We start from the raw sequence: 24161 nt of genomic DNA on the forward strand, positions 1-24161 counted from the left end.
GGAGATGGGATGTTAGCTGCTAGCTAACGTTAGATTAAAAAAATAATGTGAAATTAGCTAGAGACATTTCTTACTTTTCTTTGTGTAGTCGGAAATGGCGGATACAATTTGACGTGATGCTGGATGTGTCGGATATTTTTGCGCTGCACACTTTGCGTTTCTTTTCGTTTCTTTTGTTGAGTTGAATAGTCTTTAAATCCAAATGTTATGATTTTGGAAACTGGTAACAGCTTTCATCTTCTTAACCCCGACCGCTCTACTGTAGATGGCGGGCGCGTCACCTAGCACCTAGTAGAGAGGTTGCCAGGTTCGCCCACATGCAACAGGAAATATCCAATCGAAAATAGTTTTTATTATTATTATTCACCAATTAACCAAGACAGCAATGACTTGTCGAGTCATTGCATGCAAGTCTAAGTCAAGTCTCAAGTCATGAGTAGCAAGTCCAAGTCAAGTCAAGTCTTTTCTCACTGTTGATCAAGCAAGTCACAAGTCCTCAATCTGGCGACTTAAGTCTGACTCGAGTCAAGTCACTAGACTCGAGTCCCCCATCTCTGGTGCGCGGTAATGTTCACATCACTGCAGCGGCTTGTTCGCTGCCCTGGAGAATCCAATAGCCTAGGCAGGACTTTTGAAAGATGAAGATCACACAAGTCACCAGGCATACCGGTATGTGAGTTCAAGCCAGGCCCGCCGCTCCGCATACGCAGAGTACGCAGAGCGCGTAGGGCCCCGTACCTGGCGGGGGCCCCCAAAATTAAGGTTGCTAATTTTTTGTAATGATAATTAATATATTATTACATTACAAAAAATATAGAAATAAGTTATGAACATGCCCATCGTTATTCCTTCTTAATTGTGTAATCTATCACTCAATTCGGGCAAATTATATGTTTTTACCTAATATATAAAAAGAGTCTCCCCCCGCTTCCCTGAAATGGTACAGCCTTCAAAGTTCTGTGTTTTCAAATCGGCGCATCCTTCTGCCTGAAGTTTACCATAATAATAAAACCCGTCTTTATTCAAGCTGAATTCGAATGGTGATTCATAATAGGAAGTAAGAGACAATATGGATCTGGCACTGAAAAACGAAAGAAAAGAAAAGAAAACTGAGAGATGACGCTTGTGCAGCTTGGGTAGGTTCGTGTTTACTTTAGGTTTTAATTATTTTGCTAACGCTAGCTAACGACAGCAACCTAGTTGGATTTGATGTAGCTCTAAGCCCTAAATTATGTAAAATCTAGATTTCACAATGCATGTGACATGTTTGCAAATAGTTTGCAAAATTAATGCAACAAATGTAATTGCAAATTACAGTCGTCAATGTAGATATTTGGCACCCAATACGAAGTCAGCGAAATTCTAGTTAGCAGTTTGTGCAAAGTGCACTGCAAGATTAGCACTGCTGCTTCTGTCCAAAGCTTTTCTGCATAGGCTGTGGTGATCAGCGATCAGAGATTAGACAGGAGTTAGACAGGCTGATGAATGTATCAAGAATAGTGAGTATTATTTCAGAACTCTTATTTAAGGCACATGCATGTAATATCTCAATTCAATTTCATTTGGTATGGGCCAAAATGTGCTAGGGTATCTTTACGTTTGGTTATTTACAAAATGCCTTTTGTTTAATGCGTAAAATTAGAGTAGCCTATAGACATAAGGTTTTGTATATGTTCCACGAAATTGATATAGCCTAATATAATAGCTTAATGTGCTTCCCATATCATTGTGAAATACACAGGCTACTGGCTATGAAATAACGAAGTGCTTTACAGATGAACAGCAGATTTAAGATGATTCACATGTTGTTTTTGAGTCACTTTTTATATGAACAGTAGTGGGGGGGTGGGGGGGGGTGTTGGCGTTTGGTGGCCTCCCTGTCCATTTAAGCTTAGGGCCTCCAGAAGCTCAGCAGCGGGCCTGGTTCAAGCGATCTTTCAAGGGGAAAACAAGCTTGTTTTCCCCTTGTTGTTCTGTATGATTCCGAAGCATATAGCCTACGAGAAGCGTAGTAGGCCTATTGTTTAGAGATCAGCGCTGCGTGTGTACCTGTGTGTGTGTAGGCTATGTGTGCCTTATGACATTTGCTGGCTGTTTTCACCTTGTAAACATAAATGTTGACCAGTTTTATATGATTCAGGTAGGGGGGAGGGCCTAGGAGAAACTTTCTGAGCCGGGGGGAGGCCCCTGGAAAAAATTATTTGACCAGGGGGGAGGGCCAGGCAGAAAATGTTTAACCTGAACGTCTGGCATTTTCTAAAATGGATGGTTCCGGTCCTTAATCATGAATGGCTGTGTGTCATGCCTAACAACACCCCTTAGTTTTAAAATCACTGGAGCCTACGGACTCAATGGGGGTTATTGTTTATTTATTTATGTATTATTTATTTATTAAGAAAAACAATATACAAGTGTATGTAAAGATGTATAAAGCACAGGACAACATAAATACATATAACTGTTTTCTTGAATTTCCCCTTGGGAATCAATAAAGTATCTATCTATCTATCTAACAGCTATTTTTGAAGGTTTCTCACATGTGTTGCCAAATACTGCCATCTGCTGGATGACTATGGCTTGACAACATTCAAGAAGAAATCACATTATCAACAAAAAAAAAAAAAACATTGAAATGGATATATTTTTCAGGTAATCTTATTTCTTATTATGTTATTTGCACAGAGCAAAAGATAAACTGGCAGAGCATGTTATACAATCATAAACAAAATACTGGCATATTAATGCAAATATCTTTGGAATCATTTAATTCCACATTTTCCATGTTACAGTACAATTGCACAATGTAGTGCTGTGTATTCCAGTGCATTACAGTGGAAAGTCCATTGTAATGTAAAATTGAGTAGCATCCAGTAATGTTTTATCTCTTAGTAACAGTTATTGCTTTAAGGCTTTGTGTGAAATGTAGTTTTGGGCAGGGCCTGTAAAAAGTGAGGCATTGGAGCTTGAGTGTATGATATCTGTCAGATGTATTGCTGAGGCTCCAAACAAGTTTGAGGTTGACTGTGATATTGTTTGGATATTGCTGTATGAAAATAATGCTTATCTTGACTTCACCATTATGATGACCCATGGCTCATACACTGTGCTTTTGGGCATGCTTTGTAAAGCCCATTTTGTGCAGACTTTGAATTTGTTCAATTAAAATATAGAATAGAAAAATAGAAATAATGGCTATACGTCATACAAAATAATGGTCATATTATTAGACATTAGCATTGTCTGTATAACCATTAGTCAAGGAGGATGGTGACATCCGTTTCAGTAGCAATAAAGCATAGCAGCTGATTAAATAGTTGTTGGAGTGCTAACCCATATGTTTTCCTATTTAAGCGTAGTGCAGTCCTATATTAAATGGATGAATCAAGTTAAATATGCTCGTACAGTGGCTTGCCTACAAGATAAAAATGTAAAATACATAAAAGTATAATGTTGACATGTAAATGCAGAGCAGCAGTAATTCAACAAAGTGGGGGCAGCCTGTCCTAACAAATTATAAAACCTTGTGTGGAGTTTCTTCAGTAATACTAAAGGGAATACTGTACAGTACGTTGTTTTGAACAAAAACATCTGCTAAAGAATGTTAATATAAACATAAACACAAACAAAAGCGAGTACCTGTGTGATTGCTGACTGCACCTTTAAAGGTATAGTCAGCAATTCTATGTTATTTCTAAGCTGTAACACTTTTTACTACATTAAGCAAATATCTCCTCATGATCCAATAGCTGCCTACAGTCATCTTGAATTTCCCCTTGGGGATCAATAAAGTATCTATCTAGCTATCTATCTATCTATCTATCACCATACTAAGCTCATTCTTTTAAGATCGAACATTAGTGTGGGGAGTCGGCGCTTTATTTCTACTGCACAAGATGCGTGATCAATGGGCATAGTTCAAATGATTCTGTACGCTTTTGGATAGTCCCTCAACCAATCAGACCAACGATCCGGGCGTGCCTTTTGGGTTAGCTAGTTAGTGATTGGACCCTGTAAACGTGGACAGGAAGCGGGAGAGATAGATGTGCAGGTGTCCAGCCTGAGCTGCAGGGCGAAATCCAATTCACCGGCAGATCAGGAAGGGTTCACCGAGCCTCCTAGCTGTTCATTCTCTCAATACACCGTAAAACACTGTGTCTGTACACAGCCCTGGCTCCATGAACTGGAAACAAATAAATTGGAGTAGGCCTGTCCTATAACCCCATTTCTAAAACAGATTGTTCCGGTCCTTGATTGTGATTGGCTGAATCGCGTTCTATGCCGTTGTAAAATCCAACACAAACATACACCTTGACTGCATTTCGTTCTATAGTAATGCGCTACCACAACTCGCACAAAAGTTAGAGTAGCTGCGTCTCGATGTTGCATGGCAACCATTCATATGTTCTTGCCAGCCAGCCAGTAGTTGCGACGTCATGTGCAGAGCATAAATTGGTCACCTTCAGCAGAGCAGGCTGGACTGTGAAATGCTCTGCAACCTGATTGACTTCTAAGACTCAAAAATAGCCGATAGTGACTTAAGACACTAATTGTAGGGGTCATTTTTTATGGACTCTAGACTAGTTTAAATAAAAAAAATAAAGTAGTGAAATGAAAATAAGGGCAAAACCAATAAGCTTTATGATATTGCTGGTGCCGCTGTTGACAGATCCCATGAGATGAGTTTTTTGGTCAGACGTTTCCGATGTTGTTTCTGCTGTTTGCAGATCCCTTGAGCCAGCTGAGATGACCTTGTTGGTTCGCTGTTTCCGACGTTGTCGATGTTGTCGGTTCCACCATGACTTGCTTTGTTGCCGGACCCCTTGAGCATATTGAGGTGAGCTTGTTGATCCACTGTTTCCATCATTGTTGGTTCCGCCGTTGACGGACCTCTTGGGCATATTGAGGTGAGTTTGTTGATCCACTGTTTTCATCGTTGACTCTACTGTCGGTTCTGCTGACGGAACCCTTGAGCACATTGAGGTGAGTTTGTTGGTCCGCTCTTTTCGACGTTGGTTCTGCTGTTGACGCTCTTCCTGAGCATGTTGAGGTGAACTCGTTGGGATGCTGTTGGTTCCACTGTTGGTTGCGCTGTTGCCCGGCCGTGTGAATGTGTTGAGGTGAGCTTGTTGGTCCACTGTTTCGAACGTTGTTGGTTCCACTGTTGACAGATCCCATGAGCCTGTTGAGGTGAACTTGTTGTTTTGTTGCTTCCGACGTTGTCGGTTCTTCTGTGGCCGGACCTTCTGAGTGTGTTGTTGAGGTGAGCTTGTCAGTTCACTATTTCTGATGTTGTCAGTTCCGCGGTTGGTTCCGCTGTTGGTTCCTCTGTTGCTAGACTCCCTGAGCCTGTTGAGGTGAGCTTGTTGGCATGCTGGCTCAGACATTGTGAACAGACTCTGTAAGTGTGTTGAGGTGGGTTTTTTCAGTCCACCACAATCTTGTGGTGATTTGTGGTGTTGTTCAGCCCTTGAATCTCCTGTGGTTGCTGGTAGTAGAGTCAGTTTTCCAAGATATTGGACACTCGCCTTTCCACAGTCAAACACCTTGCCTGATGCAGGAGGAATTTGAGGGTCTTGATGGATCTGTTAACATTGAGTAAAAACATGTTTAAACCATTTTTAAATTAATTCTGAAGCTACATTTTTACTACCAGTAATATTGGGTAATCTTTCCTTCGCAGTCCCCTAAATACTGTTTACCCGGTTTAAGGCCCTCACTGGTTCACCTTGTAGAGAGCATTTATTGCTTTACTGTAATCAAAATTCTGCTTCAAACACATGATATTTCTGTCAAGCTCGGGAAACATTTCCATAGTGTTTTCACAAACACACACACACACAAACTTTTCTTTACAATATTGTGCCAATAGGTGACAAGTCTGCTTCTAGTCTGATCTGGTCTGGTCAGACAGGTCTGCTTGTTTGTGCCAATAGGTGACACAAGGACCTGCTCAAACAGTAGTCTATCAAAAATGTGTAGCTACTGTATGTCCTGTCATTGCATCTACGAGTAGTACTTTACTGTGGATACTATGCTGTTCTGTGTATGTCTGAGGACAAAGGCGTCTGCTAAGTAAGATAACAGTAACCGTAACCGTAACCGTAAACATCTGAGATACCTCAGTGGAAGGTGTGGCCATGCGCCATGTTGATTGGTCGTACACTATTGTTGCATCAGTATCCTCGTTGTCAACCGCCTGAGGGGCAGAAATGATGGTTAAAAAGCAATACCGTTCTGTGGATGCTATTCAGTAGACTACTGTATACAACTGCCCATTTCTCATCTGTTTCTCATCAGATTAGTGATATCATCAGTGCAACACCCCCGCCTCTTCTGTCCGCATACGTGCACACGTATGCCTCACATACCTTGGTAGAGTGTGTGTGTGTGTGTGCACGCGCCTCACATACCTTGGTAGAGTGTGTGTGCATAGGCCATTCGTCATGTTCGTACACTACTGGGGTGTCAGTGTCACTGTAGTCAAGAGCCTGAGGGTGAGAAGACAGGGTTAACAATGTACTTAATCCCATAAAGCATAATTTATGCAAGATCATTATACATTGCATCAAATTCAATGAATATTCAACAAATCTCTGGTGTTAGTTATACGGTTGTAACACCTACCTGACATGAATTTGGAAGCACCTGGAAGCGGTTTCCTTGAAATCTGAAACGGATGCATCTAACAGAAGAAACGTTATGACGTTATGAGTCTGTAATTGTAGGTTATTTGGATGACACGTTTGTGGTATCTGTATCTTTTAAATTGTTTTCAAATCATAACATAACATGTTGAATTACACGGGAAGTCATTTTCCTTTACCTCTGAATCGTATCCTTGTATTCTGGTGGAGCATCTCGAAATTGGTCATTTGAGACAATAAATCCATGTTTATTCTTGGCTTCTTCAAGCATAAGCCTTAAACAGAGATGGAGGGAGGGGAAAAACATAAGACATGAGAAATGAGAAAGGGGTTGAGAGAGTGAGGTAGAGAGAGAAGTATAACAAGGGAGAAAGAATTACTGGGGAGAGAAGGTACTCGTAACATATCTATTTGCATAATAAGAAAAGGGAGCATGAACTAGGTCTCACTCACAAATCATCATAAGCCATGCTAGCAGTGTAGGTCACATGGCCATCCTTGTACAGCTGCAGTAGAAGTGTATGCCCTGTGGAACAACAAACAAACAAACAAACAAACAACACATATTCATGGAATTCTATAAATATACTGATCTGTGTCATTGTATGTTGTCTGTCAGGATATGATGAGGAAAGTTACCGGAGACTGTGTTCCTGGAGTTTTTCCTCCAGATTGGCACATAGGCATTGACACAATGACCTTCATTCTTGAAGTGCTCAACCACCAACTTGATGCCAAGGACTGAGTAGAATGTGTGTAGGCCATGACTGGAAGATAATAGTTTTATTCATTTTAAAATACGATAATGGACCACAAACAGTGGTACATTTTTCTGTTTTCTTTAGAGCTGTTTGAAGATTGAACATTCATTTATGTACTTGCAAACACTGTGCCTTACTACATAGGGTGTATAATTAAATACAAATGAGAAAATACAGCTAAATAAACATCAAGAAACTTTTCCTGTCACTTACGCCATTGCCACATTGCTTCCATCTATGATCAACATCTGTGGATGTTGTGTAACAGGAGAGGAATTTTGCAAATCCCTGGGAATCCCACAATAGCTCTTCCATTTGTTTTTGACTTGGGATATCTATGGGTGGATAGAGCATGTTGGGGAAAAAAGAGATGTCTTTTTTAAAAACCTGTTTTGAAATGCTGTGTTCATGTGATTTAAAATTTCTGAGCACAAATGACTCATTCTAAGCTAATGCAAAGCACAAAGACTCAGTTGTTACAGGTGTACAGAAGTACATGTAGTGGATACTATATTCCATTCATCTAAATCTATATTCTACCTTTAACATTTGTGTCTATCCATAGTTTGTTTTAATGAGTGCACCAACTTCTTACACTTCATGAACATTAATCTGGTTATGCCTTACTGTAACGCACAAAACATGTCTTCACACAGTTAATGTTGAATATATTAGACATGGGTTACCTTTCCTTTAACTTCATACTCATTTGGAACTCTGGCCGATTGAAGCATCTTCTGTAGTGTTGGTCCATGTTTACCCCTTGGGTCCCTTGGCAGCATGAAGGAATCACTGGTCATAGTGAACTGAAGAATGCTGTGGGTGTGACACATGGAGGCCATGTTGAGAGCAATGTTGTGCCCACAAATCCAAGATCTGTGTCACATTTACACAGATGTAGGCAAATCAAGGGATGGGTGGGGGACATGTCCAAATCAGATGAAATGAAAAGGTTTGTGTTTTATAGAACCTCTGAGCCTCCCTAACCCAAGTTAAATATGTACCACTAGCAGCACTACCCCCAGATCTCCTGACAAACATAATGACTTCATTGATTTTATCTACCTTGCAAGTGGTTCACTCCAGGTGTCTGGGCCTGTTTGTGTGACAATGAGGGCATTGATTGTCTTGGCCAGTGCATCCATGAAGCTGTAAATGAAAGAGTTCTCCTCAGTCATCAACATCATGAAACACGTTTTTTATGAAAAAACACTCTAATACTTCCCAAATTAGCGATTAAAGACATCAAGTTGTGTTTTCTATCATTCATTTTGAATTTTGCTAATTCCACCTCATAGAATAGTTTCAAACTGAAGTCTTGGTGTCTATTGTCCCCAAGAAATGTCACTCAGCCAAGTTGAGTGAGAGAGGCTGTATGTGCACAACATTTTGTATACTTGCTTACTTGCTTTGTGTCCCATTTTGTGATTGTGTTGAATAGACAATGGCATACCTTATTTCAGTGGCTTCAATGAGGTTGGGGCAGCTGGGTGTAGTGAACAGCAAGACCTTGTCCTGGAGGAGAGCATCCAAGTGGTGTGCATCTGTTGGTGATATCAAAGATTTCAGTCAGGGCATTACAGCAACATTTAGTTTTTAGTGTTAGAATGTGTGGGAATTTACTTTACAACTTTTGACAGGAGAGGAGGTGGAACATTTATGTATAGACTGTATACTTTGCAGTGCATTTGTTGCTCAGTCTCTCCTACAGCGGTGTACAATGTCACAAATATGTCATATAAATATATATACGTTGTACTCAGACCTGTTGCTCCGTTCGTCTACCCCAGGGGCACAAACCTTCATGTTTTGTCATCCACTCCGGCACACAGAGGATGATAGGATTTCTGTGGCGTTTGAGGTATTTAACAGCTAGGATGATGCCTTTGTAGGAGGGGCTCTGATCCCGGCCATGACTAGGTGAGAGACAGTAAGAAAGTGAAGAGAGCTGCATTAACTATCAATACTTGCCTCTAACTATAAACTGGAGTCTGCCCCCCCCCCCCCTTCATTCATTCATACCTCCATGCAAGAGTTTTGCCGTCAAGTATAAGCCACCGTGGATGTCTGTGTTCTTTCGCTTGGTTGGGCTTGTATAGCACTTCGTCTGGATTCCCTCCGTGAGCCATGTTACACCAACATACAAAAAAGTTCCTTAAATAGCCATTTTCCTCTGTGCAACTTCTGGTGAACGCAAGCCGCCATATATCACAGATGTCATCTCGGCATGCAGTTTCAAAACACAGCTGTTTGACTTTGTTTCGCCTCTTGCTACTTGAGATTTTTTTCAAAAAGTTATCTTACGTGCAGCTCCATGAAAGCAAGTTCCAAATTTCACACCGTCAACTTGGCATGCAGTCTTAAAAAAACAGCTGTTTTAATGTTGGCTCACTTCTTGCTACTTGTAATTGTTTGACTTTCTGAAAGCATGTTACGGCGTACTTATCTCATCTCATACAGTGGAAGAACAAGGATTTACTTCCTTAAACTGCGGAAGTTGCGTAGGTCACGTGGGTGACACGTCATGACAAACAAATTGCGCATGGGCATAATTTGCAACAAATGCCCTGGAACCTTTTTGTCACACATGTATAGTTATAAACAGTTTCCAACTTATGGTAAAATATGAAACTATTCCACTGTGCTGACTGTGCAAAATGGACAATACATATAGAAATTGTCACAAAAAAGAGAAATGTGGTTATAGTTTATAGTGGTATGATAATACCTATAAGATATAATCTTGACAGAACAATTAGCATTGTAAGTAATACTAAATCATATAAAACAGATCAGAGGGTTTGGATACCCTGTCTAAGTACTAAATTAGTGAAATATCTATGGTACCAGTGTAGACTGTTTTCACAACCCTCTACTGCATGAATTATCACCTATACTATCACCTGTTACTTAAATAATGTTTTTTTTTTTTTCAGTCCACTTTTTTAAAGGAGGGTAGAGGAGGGTAGATGGTCTCTTGGACCCCATCGGCGACTTCAAGGCACCTAAACCTAACCCAAACCCTAACTAAAGCTAAACCTTGCATAACCCTAGTGTCTTCCAGGCAGCACTGCCTTGAAGTCGGCGGTACGGTACAGATGATGATCTTTCTGTGTCCTCTTTCCCAGAAGTATTTGACAGCCTGGGCGAGTCTTAGGTAGCAGTAGATTTGCCCACTGCCATGAAACGTAATCAGAGACAGAGATAAGCTGAAGTAACTCACCCATGCGCCATAAGTTGCTGTTGTGTAATCTCACTCCTGATCATTGTTATTGTCTGTCTATTAGTAAATAGTAGGGTCGGTCTGATGATGGCCACTGGAGCAAGGACTTTGTTAACCCAGGAAAGGAAAGATGGGGCATTAGCAGACTTCCATTGCTGCAGGATAAGTCTCCTATCAGTATTTGACCCCACGCTAAAGTTGACTACAAAGAGGAATATTTAATTAATGCCTTAATTAAAAAATGAGTAAAAATCCAATTTTCTTTGCAATTGAAGAATATATCATAAAGAAATAAATTTTTATTACTTAAATACAGGGGGCATAAGTATTAAATTCCCATAGGAGCAACATTTTTCATATGTTTTTTAGGCCAGCTATTTCATGGATCCTGATTAAGGGGGTATTCACACCTGCCTTGTTTAGTTCGATTAAAACAAACTCAAGTTTGTTTCTTGCTTGGTTCGGACCTTTTTGACTGGTGTGAATACAATCACTCGAACTCTAGTGCGGACCAAACAAGCGGACCGAGACCCAGCTGAGGAGGTGGTCTCGGAGCGGTTCCTATCGAACCCTGGTGCGGTTCGTTTATGGTGTGAAAGCAGACCGACCTCGATCCGACCCAATTACAGAAATCTACCTTTTTTGGATTTGACGAGCTCCCGTAGTTTTAGCGCATTATGGGAAATGTAGGATAGCTCCGTGACGCACAACAGCTGTAAGCAGCAGTGGGCTAACGCTTTTTTGTCAGCAATAATTTGATTTGGCATCTCCTACCCGTTCCGTCTTCCGTAGGCCTGCTGTTAGCATGTTGGACACACATGAGAGCTCTTCTCAGCTGTTTTGTTGCACGTCTTCGTCGTTGCAAAATTACGAGCATGATATTGTTAAACTGGCATCAAACGGTCTTGACGCTCAAGCTCAAACAGCTGCAAAGCTGTAACTGTATAAACTATATTGCTAGGATAATAGCGAGTACAGTACGCAAACATAGTATTTACGTGGGCCAACTTTGACTTTGGCTTCCTATTCTTCACCCCACCTACACGTTTACCAGCCAATGGTTGAACGACTTTAGCACATGTGCTTTTGTTTATAAATTCTGGTCCGGTTGCAATTAATCACGGTGTGAAAGCGAACCGCACTAAAAAAGAAAAAAAGAAAAAAAAATTGGTCCGGACCAAATAAGTGAACTAACGGACCTTCCTGGTGTGAATACGCCCTAAGTTCCCTTGGCCTTTGGTATCAAAATAGCTCCACATCACATACCCTTCACCATAGAGATTGGCATAGTGTTTTTTCCAGTTAGCCTATTTGATGCTCATTGAGCTCAATGTAAATCAAACATATAAACATATAAAAGTGACGCAAATGTAATGGCACATGTTTGGGAGAGATCTGAACCTCCCAGCTTTAACTCCAAAGACAGCAGTGATAGGGTCTGGTGGGATGAGCCTGCCACACAAATGTGTAAAAGCCTCAAATATCAAAGTTATATATTTTTGGAAAGGGAAATGCAAAGGCATTTTCCATGGGGCTTTGCCCTGTTCTAAATGATGCAATCCAATAAGGCAATTTGAAGAGATTGGTGGCCTAGTAGTAGAACATGAAGTTGGGAAGTGCAAGTCCGCCAAAACGTTATTACATTATTGGTTCAGAAATTGTATTACATTATTGGCAAATTATTACATTATTGGCTTTATTACAACAAAATGATTACGTTATTGGTCATTATCACATTATTGGGCGTTATTACATCATCGGCTGCTACACACCCTCTGTTGATGACGTAACGAGCTTCCATTAGAAACTGATCCTAATCTGTGAATTACTAACAGCAAACAGTGAACACATGGTGAGGTGAAGTACACACTAACATGGGGCAGTGAGCTGCCTGCTACAGCGGCGCTTGGGGAAGAGTGAGGGGTTAGGTGCCTTGCTCAAGGGCAATTCAGCCGTGGATGTGGGCATGAGAGCAGAGCTCAACTAAGCTATACTCTGGACAGGTAACGCTGAGCACCTCTATGTATCTCATATGAAGAGCACAAACCAGCAATGAATCATCCTCTGCCAGGCCATGTAATTTTGAGCTTTCTCTGCACACTTTGTCCTAAATTGACTTCCTCTTCCTGCTCTGTCTCTCCAGGGCTGTCCTCCGAGGCCAAACTGCTGCACAGGTCCGCCATAGAAAGAACCCCTGCACAGAGAATCTGCTGCACAGGTCTTATCATTTTTTTTTTTTTTTGTAAAGTATATTTTTTGGGCGTTTGATGCCTTTATTGACAGTAACAGTGGAGAGAGACAGGAAATGAATGGGAGAGGGTGGGGGTAGAATCCGGAAAGGACCACGGGGCGGGAATCGAACCCGGGGCGCCGGGGTGTGGTGCAGGTGCCCCAGCCAGTTGCGCCACAGCTGGGGCCCTGCACAGGTCCTATTATACTTTACCTACAGCAGGAACTCCTCACCCCCCCGGACCTCCTCACACATCCTGCAGTCTACAAACATTAACACCCTCCTAACCCCCAGAACCAAGCTCCACAGGATGGGTGATAGAGCTTTCTCCACTGCTGCTCCCAGGCTGTGGAACGCCCTCCCTGACCACCTGAGGGCCCTACAGACTACTGAGGCTTTTAAAACAAAAACATTTTTTTAAAAATCTTCAAAAAAAAAAAAAAAAAAAAAACTTTGTGTTAAATGTATTATTGATTTTTTAAAAATCTGTTTAAGATTGCATTATTTTCTGTATCTGTTTTCATCTGTTTTTCATTTGCATTATATTTTAGTAGCACTTTAAGATTGACATAGCATCAAGTGCAATACAAATAAAATGTATTATTATTAAATGATTATTATTAGAAGATGTAATTGGCACAGTGGAGGGTGTACTGCAGACTGAACACAGTTTTATTTCCTGTGAGATTTTGGTCATTTTTTTTTTCAGTCATATTTTTACATGTGGTTTTAGCTCTGTGTGCCATTTCTGCTGTTGCTTGCTGTCGTTAACTTTTCATCTACTTGTGTTTTTTTTCCCAGAGAGCAAGTAGCCCTGATGGCTGGGCTCAGTGTGGGTGGGAACTCAGCATTGAGCTCAGCCTGCATTGATCGTGTCTCTTACTGCCTCAGTCTATCATTCAAGTGTACATCAGAGGTCTGAGCCCATGCAGCCCCAATCTACACACTGCAGTCAGGGCCTTTGGACTCATTTGACTCTGTCCCTGCTTCATGTAAGATGTGTGCTGTCCACAAAAAGTGGCAAATTGTAGTGTTACTCTGTTGCTTTGAAAGTGAATGCATTTTATTTTGTAACATTTCAAAAGAAATCAAAATGTCAGACATAACGAGATTTGTACTGTTAAATGCAATTCATTGAAATGTTCTTTTAAGGTATGTCTATTGTGATAATTACTTTGAGAAATATTGCAATTAGTCAGCCAACAGTTGTGAAAAGGCATATTTTTGTATAGAGCTTGTAGGTTGATCTATTATTTTCTGACCTAGCTTTGACGACTTCCTTTCTGGGTAAAAAAGGCTACAGTAAAAGGAACTGATACAGAGGACCTGTCCATTTCATGAAATTCTCATCAGGGAGGGAGATATCGATGGCTGTTCTCGTTCTAATCTCAGGTAACATGAAGATCAAATTTCTTAATCTGAATGTGTATGGTGTTCTTCCATGGTATGAACATTTGTAGGAGTGTTTTAGAAACAAAAGTGGCCAATTGGCATACGGCATACTTTTCTTAGTGTTCTGCTTAATTCCACTGCAGAAATCCAATGCAGAAATGTTCACACAAATTATAGATGAAATACACTCATAACATTTATCTGGAACTTAAATGTGCAATAAAGATGATTTCAAATGGACTTTTAATTGTGGTTACATATCACGACTATAGTGTTGAGATCAATGTTCTATCCTTAGAGAACACATACACTGTACAGTACTGTAGTGTACTGTAAGTATGCGGTTCCCTTGTTGCTTGATGCTGTTTAACATGCTTTCAGGGAAATAAAGCTGTACATTATGGGGGGTTTATCTTGCTGTTGCCTCTGCCTTAGGCTTTCCTTGTTTGCACATGAAAGGTCAGGGGGCTCCCAGAACAGAGCCCTATACTGCCAAATGAAACATTATGCATTGCAAATTTATTTGTACTTAACTATCTGTACAAAGTGGTCCAGACTAAAACGATATAGTTCTACAGTTTTCAAGAGGGGGTCAGCAAAAAAAAAAAAAAAAACAGAAACACCTCAAACCAGACTGCATTGCACAAACGAAGGCTTTTGCATGAGACACCAGGCACTTCACAGAACATGCTGAATGACAGCATGCTGGCAGGATTATGTGAAATTTGATATTACCTGTACATTTGAACAACAGTCATTAGAAAATACAATCAGAATGTATACTGATGCACCACTGGTCATGGTAGTTGTGATTACAGTACATGCTTATTGTTATGTGTTGTCATATTCAACAAATGATTTTACATCTGATTTTATCTGCATGTTTACATACAACACCTCTTGGTTTGTTTCTCCTTCTGTAGTTCTTTCTATCAGTGTCCCCTCAACAGCTGGTAAGTGAAGTACCTCCCCAATGATCACACAAACTCACAAGTGCTTTTCAGTCATTCTCAGCATTGCATTAGCCTATACTGTATTGGAATACACATGTAAACATCTCACATCTAAATCTCTTGCACAGTATTTCCAACCATTAACAGATCCATCCAGCATAATGGTATAATGGCATTTGGGAGTTATGCATTGACTGTAAAGGTTGTGTCTTTTGTACTTCTTAGTCGCTGCCCAGATCAGGCTGGTGAATGGGAACAGTCGGTGCTCAGGTCGAGTGGAGGTGTATCTCTCTTTCCTTTGGTATAAGGAGTGGGTAACTGTGTGTGATGATGCCTGGGACATGAGTGATGCTGAGGTGGTGTGCAGACAGCTGGGGTGTGGCACTGCTGTTTGTGCCCCTGGAAAAGCCTTCTATGGTGCAGGGACTGGAGGGATTATTATGGATGATGTTGTATGTTCTGGTACTGAACAGTCTCTTACCCAGTGCTCCTACAACACAAAGCATGACTGTAAGCATAATGAGGATGCAGGGGTGGTGTGTACTGCTACAGGTGGGTGAACATACAGTGTGTATTGAAATATTGAAATAACCAGTGAGGTCAATCTGCAACTGTATACAGTACAACTCTCTTTTCCATCTCCAGGTCCCTCCATCTCTCTCTTCTCATCATACTCAGCACTCTCAGCTGGAGAGACTCTTCAGATCAGATGCTCTAGGAGTGTATACCAGTGCAATGGCAACTTACTTCTGTACAGAAATGGAGTTTACGTGAATTCAGAGGCTCTTAGTTCCTCCCAGAGCAGTGCTACGTTCACTCTGTCTAATGTGGACTCCTCTCACCAGGGCAGTTACACATGTACCTACTCCTCCTCCTCTACTCATAGCCAGCCCATCAGCATCACTGTAGGTGAGTAAAGAGGTGTCAGCTGACCAGGCACACAATGATAAAGTGAAGGAAATACAGTTTTTTCCAATCGCTAACAAGCGTTAGTCCATTCATTTGACACATTTTCAAAAATCTAAACACAGACTCACACCTACAAAACACAATTGGCCAAATTTATAATTTTCCTCTCAAAAACACATTCCATGTTGTTACACCACTTTTTGTTACATATACACTGACTCGTAATTTCTCTGCAAACACTAACTTTACCAAAACACTGGAAATCTGACTCAAAATGAAATCATTCTGTCAAAGAATAAAACTTGGTTTCACTTCACAAGATACATGCATTCAATCAGAGTACACTAGGCTTCAAAATACTGGCTACTGTTACATTACAACATTACAAAAACTGCATAGACTTATATGTTTCAGTTTTACAGGTATTTGCATGCAAAACATGCAATCCTGCATTTTTACACTATATTTCTTGGTTGGGAACTGTACTGTATGTCCAGATGTAATGTTCACATTCAAATGCATTCCAGTAAAAAGCAAATCTTTTTTTACTGTTCTCTAGACCTACAGGAGGTGCAGTACTGTTTACAGTAGACTATGATAGAACAGAAAAAGTTTTACAGCATTGCAGTGAACAACATATCCATGAAACACAAGAGCATTCTGAACAAAAAACAACAGCAAAAAGCCCAGATAAAAAGGAGGTGAACAAAAACAAAGCACAATATTACTGTGTCTAATCTCTGCACCTGCTCCTCTCAGTGCTCCTGCACCTCTCATCTCTCACTGGGCCTGCTCTTCTCCTTGGGCCCCTTACTCTTCCTCTTCCTCGTCCAGACATTACGGTGTTTCTGCTTCCAAAAACATCACCTCCTCTTTTTACTGTGTAAGTGTCAATGTAATAGAGAGAAATAACCCCTGCCACTGAGTCTAAGATAGACTGGAATCAGCTGTGGTTGGCCCAATTTACCCAACATAAATCATCTGTGTGTCAATTATTCGATTGTTTGATATTGAATTGATAACATTGCAGAAGCAGAGGTTTTTATACTGTATCTAAGGTTTGGAATATTGTTTTACAGTTTTTTCCAATCGTATACACACTAAAATTAAGGTTATCAGACAGTTAACAATACTTAACACTTAAGAAGCAAAACACCTGCGCAGAGCAGTACAACATTAAGCACAAATTCAGCTTCACACTTTTTGCAAAACATTACACACAGTGAATGTCAAAACGTAAAACACATTTTAACACCTTAGACACAGATAAAGATTGTTAGCTACTTCCTTCTCATTACAAAGCCCTGGCTTGCCAATGACCACACTAATGAACAAATTGAATAATCACATCCACCAGGTGTGTAAGCACACATGTGCAAAATTGAAAACGCAGCACTCAGGTGTGTTATGCTCGATCCTCGAGGGGCGTTCCCACTGATCTATAACTAACACTGGATAGACTATCCCATTGTTTTCGCCCCATTATTCTTTATGTTGATCAGTGAGGATCGAGGGCCGAGGCCCGAGGAGCGAGGGAGGATGTATATACGTAAGCCCAAATGAGAGGCACCCATAGCCTGTGATGTGGATGAACTCTTATGGCTTGATCCAGCTAGATGGAGAGATGATTAGAGTATTACGTATTGTTGTTACTTGTTTGTATTGTTGCTTTCGTTTTTTCTTCAGTGACTGTAAGTGTACAGTACTTTTTTATTTGCGTACACATTTTTCTTTTTCTACACTTTACAGTAGTAAGAACTATAATTTTGCCATTTTCTGTTGATTGACGTGTCACTGTAACTGAACATATGGTACAGTGAAAGAAATAAATATTGTCTGCAGCATCAGTTTTGTGCATTGCTTGATGAGGGTTCATCAAAAATATTTTTGTCATCTAAATTATCCTAATGCTCTCAAACAATATGTCTGAATAAGATCCATATATTGGAAGAAGGTTTTACAGATGTGTTTCGAATTTATTGTGTTGGTGTGTATAAGATAGCCACAGTGTGGAATCATTCAAAGAATGTGTTAGTGATATGAGAATAGTATACTGTAAGGTTTTATCAATGTGTTTATTGTTTTGAGAGAAATATTTCATTTTGCTAACAATCTGTTTTGTTCTGCTGATTGGGTGTTGTGTTTGATTAATTGTGTGATATGTTCAGACAAAAAGAGCCCCGTTTTCAAAATTGTGTGTAAACGATTAAAAAAAAACTGTAACTATTGTGAGATGTTAACATGTGTTATGTTACAAAAACGATCCATTATTTTGTTGGGAGGTATAGTTTGTCTGTTAAGAAAATGTAAGCATTGTGAAAATGTATTCACTGACTGCATACTGTGTGAAAACAACATGAAATGTGTGAATGGTATGGCCACAAAAGACCGATGCTGTGCTAACTGTGTTTAGAGTTTTGAAAATGTGTCAAATGAATGGACAAACGCTTGTTAGCGAAAAAAACTGTAATTGGGTAATCATGTCAAGCTGAAATCAAGTTAAATGTAGCTATTAAGAATCCATTTGCCTCAATCTGTTAACTACATACAGTTATATTTTGTAACCCATGCTAAAGTTGACTAAAAAGAGGAATATAAAATCGTCTTTTGATAACTTTTGATACAATGTATTGTAAATAAAATGTGTTTCCTTAAAGCCATAAGGAATGCAAGGAACACAGCCATATGTGATTTTTGATCATGTGTTCTCTGTATTGTTTGTCTTGTTGCACTCTACTCTCCACTGCTTTTGCAGTTGCACTACAGACGCAGTACTAGAAGTAGTAGGGAGTAGCAGAGGTCTGCACTCTCCAAGTGCCCCTCTAGTTAGGGCCCGAGCACCGAGGTGCGGCCACTGAAGTGGCTGCACCTAAGGTGCAAGGCCCTATTGTTTTTGCTCAGATTATTATTATAGTGGAATCCTCATACCGGAAATGTTGTGCCCTTTTTCACCAACTTGGCATGCTCTAAAACTCTTAAAATTTGGCAGCTACCTGTGTCTCTCTCTCTCTCTGTCTCTGTTGCAACTAACAGACACACGCACGCACTCTATCACCCCCCTTCTCGGGTCCCCCCTAACACACACACATTGACACACGCGCGGCTTCCTAGAGAGAGAGAGAGAGAGAGACAGAGACACACACACACACACACACACACACACACACACACACACACACACACACACACACACACACACACACACACACACACACACACACACACACACACACACACACACACACACACACACCTTGGGGCAGCCGTGGCCTACTGGTTAGGGCTTCGGGCTTGTAACTGGAGGGTTGCCAGTTTGATCCCCGACCAGTCCACGGCTGAAGTGCCCTTGAACAAGGCACCTAACCCCTCACTTCTCCCCGAGTAGGTGCCCTTTCACACTCTCTCTCTCTCTCTCTCTAGCCCTTTCCTGACTGAACGCCGGCTCATCCACGGCTAGGTTTAACCGGCCATTCGCCGGCTAGGTGAGTGAGGACAAGAGGCGCGATATTCCAAAGCCGCCTCGGTGTAGGCGTAAACATGTAAGAACTGGGTGTGAAGTTGAACAGTGACGTACAACAACATAAGCGTCGAAGTCTCGTGACACCACTGTCATTCTCAAAACAACAGTGCAGCTCTCTGTCAAGTTCGCTGCTCCTCCGTTTGATATTTCTAGATCTTCTGACTAAGTTCACTCTACTTATCCAAACTAACGACATCACCACTGTCACTAGATATAAAGCAAACATTGATTTTCACTATTCACTGACCGTAAAAAAGTGTCATTATAGTAGCCTATGCAGAGTATGCACCTGTTCTATACAGTCTGGTATGCACTGTTGTTTGTGGCTAGCTAGACTTGCTAGCTCGATGTGACACAATATCAACTCTCCACTCATTCCGCTTGGACTATGCATTATACCTTTCACTGCCTTCACGTCTGCCAGGTTCCAAACTGTCTTCCTAACAGCAGTTACAATCAGTATTTTTGTGATAACAACAAAACAGCTCTGCAAAGTTTAAACCAACTATGCTAATCGCGATTAGCAGCGGGCTCGTCCCTGATTTGGATTTCAGAAAGTTGGCAATCCTATCGGTATGTGATTATATCACTGTAAAAAAAATCCTGTTGTTGTTACGGAAAAAAACTGGCAACTGTGGTTGCCAGAACAATACTGTAAAAAACACATCAAACTGTAAACATACTAACAGTGTAACATGTGCATTTAACATTATAAACATGTTTATTTAAAATTGGATTTCAGCGATGTTAACATCATTATTACACTAAAGTGAACAAGTTTGTGGAGTAAATTTAACATTTTAAACATGTGAATTCACCATTGGGATACCGTGATATTAACATCACTGCTATGCTACTGTAAACTGTAAAAAAAACTCCTGTAGTTTTTACAGAATAATACTGGCAACTCTGGTTGCCAGAACAATTCTGTTAAAAATACACTGTGACTGTAATCACCTTTACAGAGCAGCATGTAAGTTTTACATTTTAAACTGGTATATTTAACGTCATCAGGATGCACAGAATCCTGGATCCATGAAATAACTTAGCCTGACTCTCGCCAGACCCTTGTAGTTCCGACATGCTCCACCAGAGGCGTTACGCTGAGCTCCACACAAGGGTCTGGACGCGAGGGCAATCCAAACCCCTGTGCCAGTGATCAAAAAATGAGCAACCAATCAGGAGCGCCGAAGCGAGTGTTTGATTCAAATAACAATGGCGGCATGCAGCGAGGAGTCTTGTGCTGACATTGATTCTGCTATTTCAACCGTTTTGTCGAATCTATCGAGTATTCATTAGGGCTGTTCGATTTTGCCTAAAAATAAAATCTCGATTTTCTTTTCTCAAAATCCGATTTTCGATTACGATTACGATTATTTTTGAAATGACAAAAGGCAAGAATTTGTTTGAAATATGCTGTTTTTTATTGAACATTTTGCAAATAATTTCCCCATTGGGATTTAAGTGCAAATCTTGCTCTTGTTAAACCATATGAATTATTAATCATTCATTTTAAATGATTGATATTAAGAAACTTTTTTGAACTTTTGTCGCAAAATTCAACACTTGCAAACAGAAGTACCGTTATACCCTAGTTAAAGTGAAAAATCGATTTTTACGATTTCACATTAGATTACGATTTAAAATAATAATCTCGATGACGATTAAAAATCGATTAATTGCACAGCCCTAGTATTCATTCTTTAAAAGATTAACAGAGAATAGTTTTGAAGACATTTATTGGTGGCAAGGATGTTTTTACTCTTCTTCCGACCGGGTTTGGCAAGAGCTTGAAGAAGCCTAGCACGTCATTCAAGATAACAGGCAAGTGGTTTATCAAATCACATGCGAGGATGTTTTACAAGGACCCGCCTTCAGAAATACATCTCCTATCGAGAAGTCCCAGATCCTTGACAGCGAACTACAGGATCTGGCGAAAGTCAGGTTAGAAATAAATAAATAAAAATCTGCCTGCCTCCAAGTATTGGAATCCCATATGACCCCTGTATTTTAAGGAAAAACATTCACTTATTTACTTAACATTATTCATTCACAAAGAAAACTGGTGTCCTTAAAGGTTGGATATTTTCTCTTTTTTTTCTTTTAATTTAAGGCATTTAGATCAATTTCCAAAAGATGATTTATATTCCTCTTTTTAGTCAACTTTGGCATGTGTTCAAATACTTCATACTCACTGTATAATGTAAAATTACTTACAAACCTGCAAAATGATTTGTACACCTACACCAAAACATGCAAAATTACATCTTGAGAAAAGAATAGAGGAAAATGTGACTTTTTGGTCATCATCAATAGTTGTACACAATCGGATGCATTTTTTATATAATACAACATGTAAAGAAGCTACATGTAATGGTTCTTTTTTGCACATTTGCACATTGTGGATTTAACAAAGCGAAAACTAACCGTGGCTCTTCTCAAACAGTCAGAGTCCATAGAAAGAGTCTACATCTGACACACTGCTCGAGATCGGAGAAACACCTAGGGAAAAGAGAAGAGAGAAACACAATCATATCCATTAGTTTCATTAGTCAAGTCAGCCAACAATCAAGGACAACAAACACTAGCACACCTACCTTTTTAAACGGCTAGCCACTCATGGTCGGAGAGGTCTTGAATCAAGTTAAGGACTCGTGGATTTATATGCAACCGTGTTCCTTTTGTTCGTTCCACTTTGAATATGCCACAGTACCTTTGTTGTTCTAGGGCTAGAAAAGCAAGGACTTTGTTAACCCAGGAAAGGAGAGATGGGGCATTAGCAGACTTCATTGCTGCAAGATAAGTCTCCTATCAGTATTTGACCCCATGCTAAAGTTGACTACAAAGAGGAATATTTAATTAATGCCTTAATAATAAAAATGTTAAAAAAAATCCAACCTTTAAGGACACCAATTTTCTTTGCAATTGAAGAATATATCGTAAAGAAATAAATGTTCATTACTTAAATACAGGGGGCATAAGTATTAAATTCCCATATAGGAGCAGCATCTTTCATATGTTTTTATGTTATGTTTTTTAGGCCAGCTATTTCATGGATCCTGATTAAGTTCACTTGGCCTTTGGAATTAAAATAGCCCCACATCATCACATACCCTTCACCATAGAGATTGGCATAGTGTGTTTTCCAGTTAGCCTATTTGATGCTCATTGAGCTCAATGCAAATCAAACATACAGTATAAACATATAAAAGTGACGCAAATGTGATGGCACATGTTTGGGAGAGATCTGAATCTCCCAGCTTTAACTCCAAAGACAGTGATAGGGTCTGGTGGGATGAGCCTGCCACACATACTGTATGTATAAAAGCCTCAAATATCAAAATTATATTTTTTGGAAAGGGAAATGCAAAGGCTAATGGTGTTGAAGAAGGACGTGTCCATTTCCATGGAGCTTTGCCCTGTTCTAAATGATGCAATCCAATAAGGCAATTTGAAGAGATTGGCAGCCCAGTAGTAGAACATGAAGTTGGGAAGTGCAAGTCCGCCAAAACGTTAACATTATTGGTTCAGAAATTGTATTACATTATTGGCAAATTATTACATTATTGGCTTTATTACAACAAAATTATTACGTTATTGGTCATTATCACATTATTGGACGTTATTACATTATCGGCTGCTACACACCCTCTGTTGATGACGCAACCAGCTTCCATTAAAAACTGATCCTAATCTGTGAATTACAAACAGCAAACAGTGAACACATGGTGAGGTGAAGTACACACTAACATGGGGCAGTGAGCTGCCTGCTACAGCGGCGCTCGGGGAAGAGTGAGGGGTTAGGTGCCTTGCTCAAGGACAATTCAGCCGTGGATATGGGCATGAGAGCAGAGCTCAACTAAGCTATACTCTGGACAGGTAACGCTGAGCACCTCTATGTATCTCATATGAACAGCACATCCCAGCAATGGATCATCCTCTGCCATGTCATTTTGAGCTTTCTCTGCACACACAATTTCTACAACGGCAACTCAGTACTGGCGCAGCAATGCTCTTTTTGTCCTACATTAACTTCCTCTTCCTGCTCTGTCTCTCCAGGGCTGTCCTCCGAGGCCAAACTGCTGCACAGGTCCTCTATAGAAAGAACCCCTGCACAGAGAATCTGCTGCACAGGTCCTTCATTTTTTTTTTTTTTTTTAGTATATTTTTTGGGCGTTTGATGCCTTTATTGACAGTAACAGTGGAGAGAGACAGGAAGTGAATGGGAGAGAGTGGGGGTGGAATCCGGAAAGGACCACGGGGCGGGAATCGAACCCGGGTCGCCGGGGTGTGGTGCAGGTGCCCCAGCCAGTTGCGCCACAGCTGGGGGCCCTGCACAGGTCGTTCATAACAATAAAATGTTTACCTACAGGAACTCCTCACCCCCCCCAGACCTCCTCACACATCCTGCGGTCTACAAACATTAACACCCTCCAAACCCCCAGAACCAAGCTCCACAGGATGGGTGATAGGGCTTTCTCCACTGCTGCTCCCAGGCTGTGGAACGCCCTCCCTGACCCCCTGAGGAC

At 40.5% G+C, this 24161-nt stretch overlaps 3 protein-coding genes across 3 annotated transcripts; 1 reads left to right on the forward strand and 2 right to left on the reverse strand.

The window, feature by feature from the left end:
* Positions 1-2582: 2582 nt before the first annotated feature.
* LOC134099648 (uncharacterized) lies at positions 2583-7736 on the reverse strand. Its single transcript, XM_062552596.1, has 8 exons — positions 7619-7736; positions 7284-7411; positions 7098-7170; positions 6824-6919; positions 6625-6682; positions 6411-6488; positions 6119-6196; positions 2583-5582 (listed from the first exon to the last, which is right to left on the reverse strand). Exons 1-8 carry the CDS (start codon positions 7651-7653, stop codon positions 4578-4580), a joined length of 1551 nt encoding a protein of 516 aa, XP_062408580.1. The 5' UTR covers positions 7654-7736; the 3' UTR covers positions 2583-4577.
* Positions 7737-8076: 340 nt separating this feature from the next.
* Positions 8077-9807, reverse strand: LOC134099219 (NEDD4-binding protein 1-like). The gene is made up of 5 exons (XM_062552009.1): positions 9428-9807; positions 9206-9321; positions 8859-8949; positions 8471-8554; positions 8077-8221 (listed from the first exon to the last, which is right to left on the reverse strand). Exons 1-5 carry the CDS (start codon positions 9532-9534, stop codon positions 8077-8079), a joined length of 543 nt encoding a protein of 180 aa, XP_062407993.1. The 5' UTR covers positions 9535-9807.
* Positions 9808-14225: 4418 nt separating this feature from the next.
* On the forward strand, positions 14226-16750 carry LOC134099220 (deleted in malignant brain tumors 1 protein-like). The gene is made up of 5 exons (XM_062552011.1): positions 14226-14250; positions 15174-15203; positions 15429-15755; positions 15849-16112; positions 16672-16750. Exons 1-5 carry the CDS (start codon positions 14226-14228, stop codon positions 16701-16703), a joined length of 678 nt encoding a protein of 225 aa, XP_062407995.1. The 3' UTR covers positions 16704-16750.
* The last annotated feature ends 7411 nt before the right edge of the window (positions 16751-24161 follow it).

Source organism: Sardina pilchardus, chromosome 13 (assembly GCF_963854185.1).
Source record: "Sardina pilchardus chromosome 13, fSarPil1.1, whole genome shotgun sequence".
In the NCBI taxonomy this organism is placed as follows: domain Eukaryota; kingdom Metazoa; phylum Chordata; class Actinopteri; order Clupeiformes; family Clupeidae; genus Sardina; species Sardina pilchardus.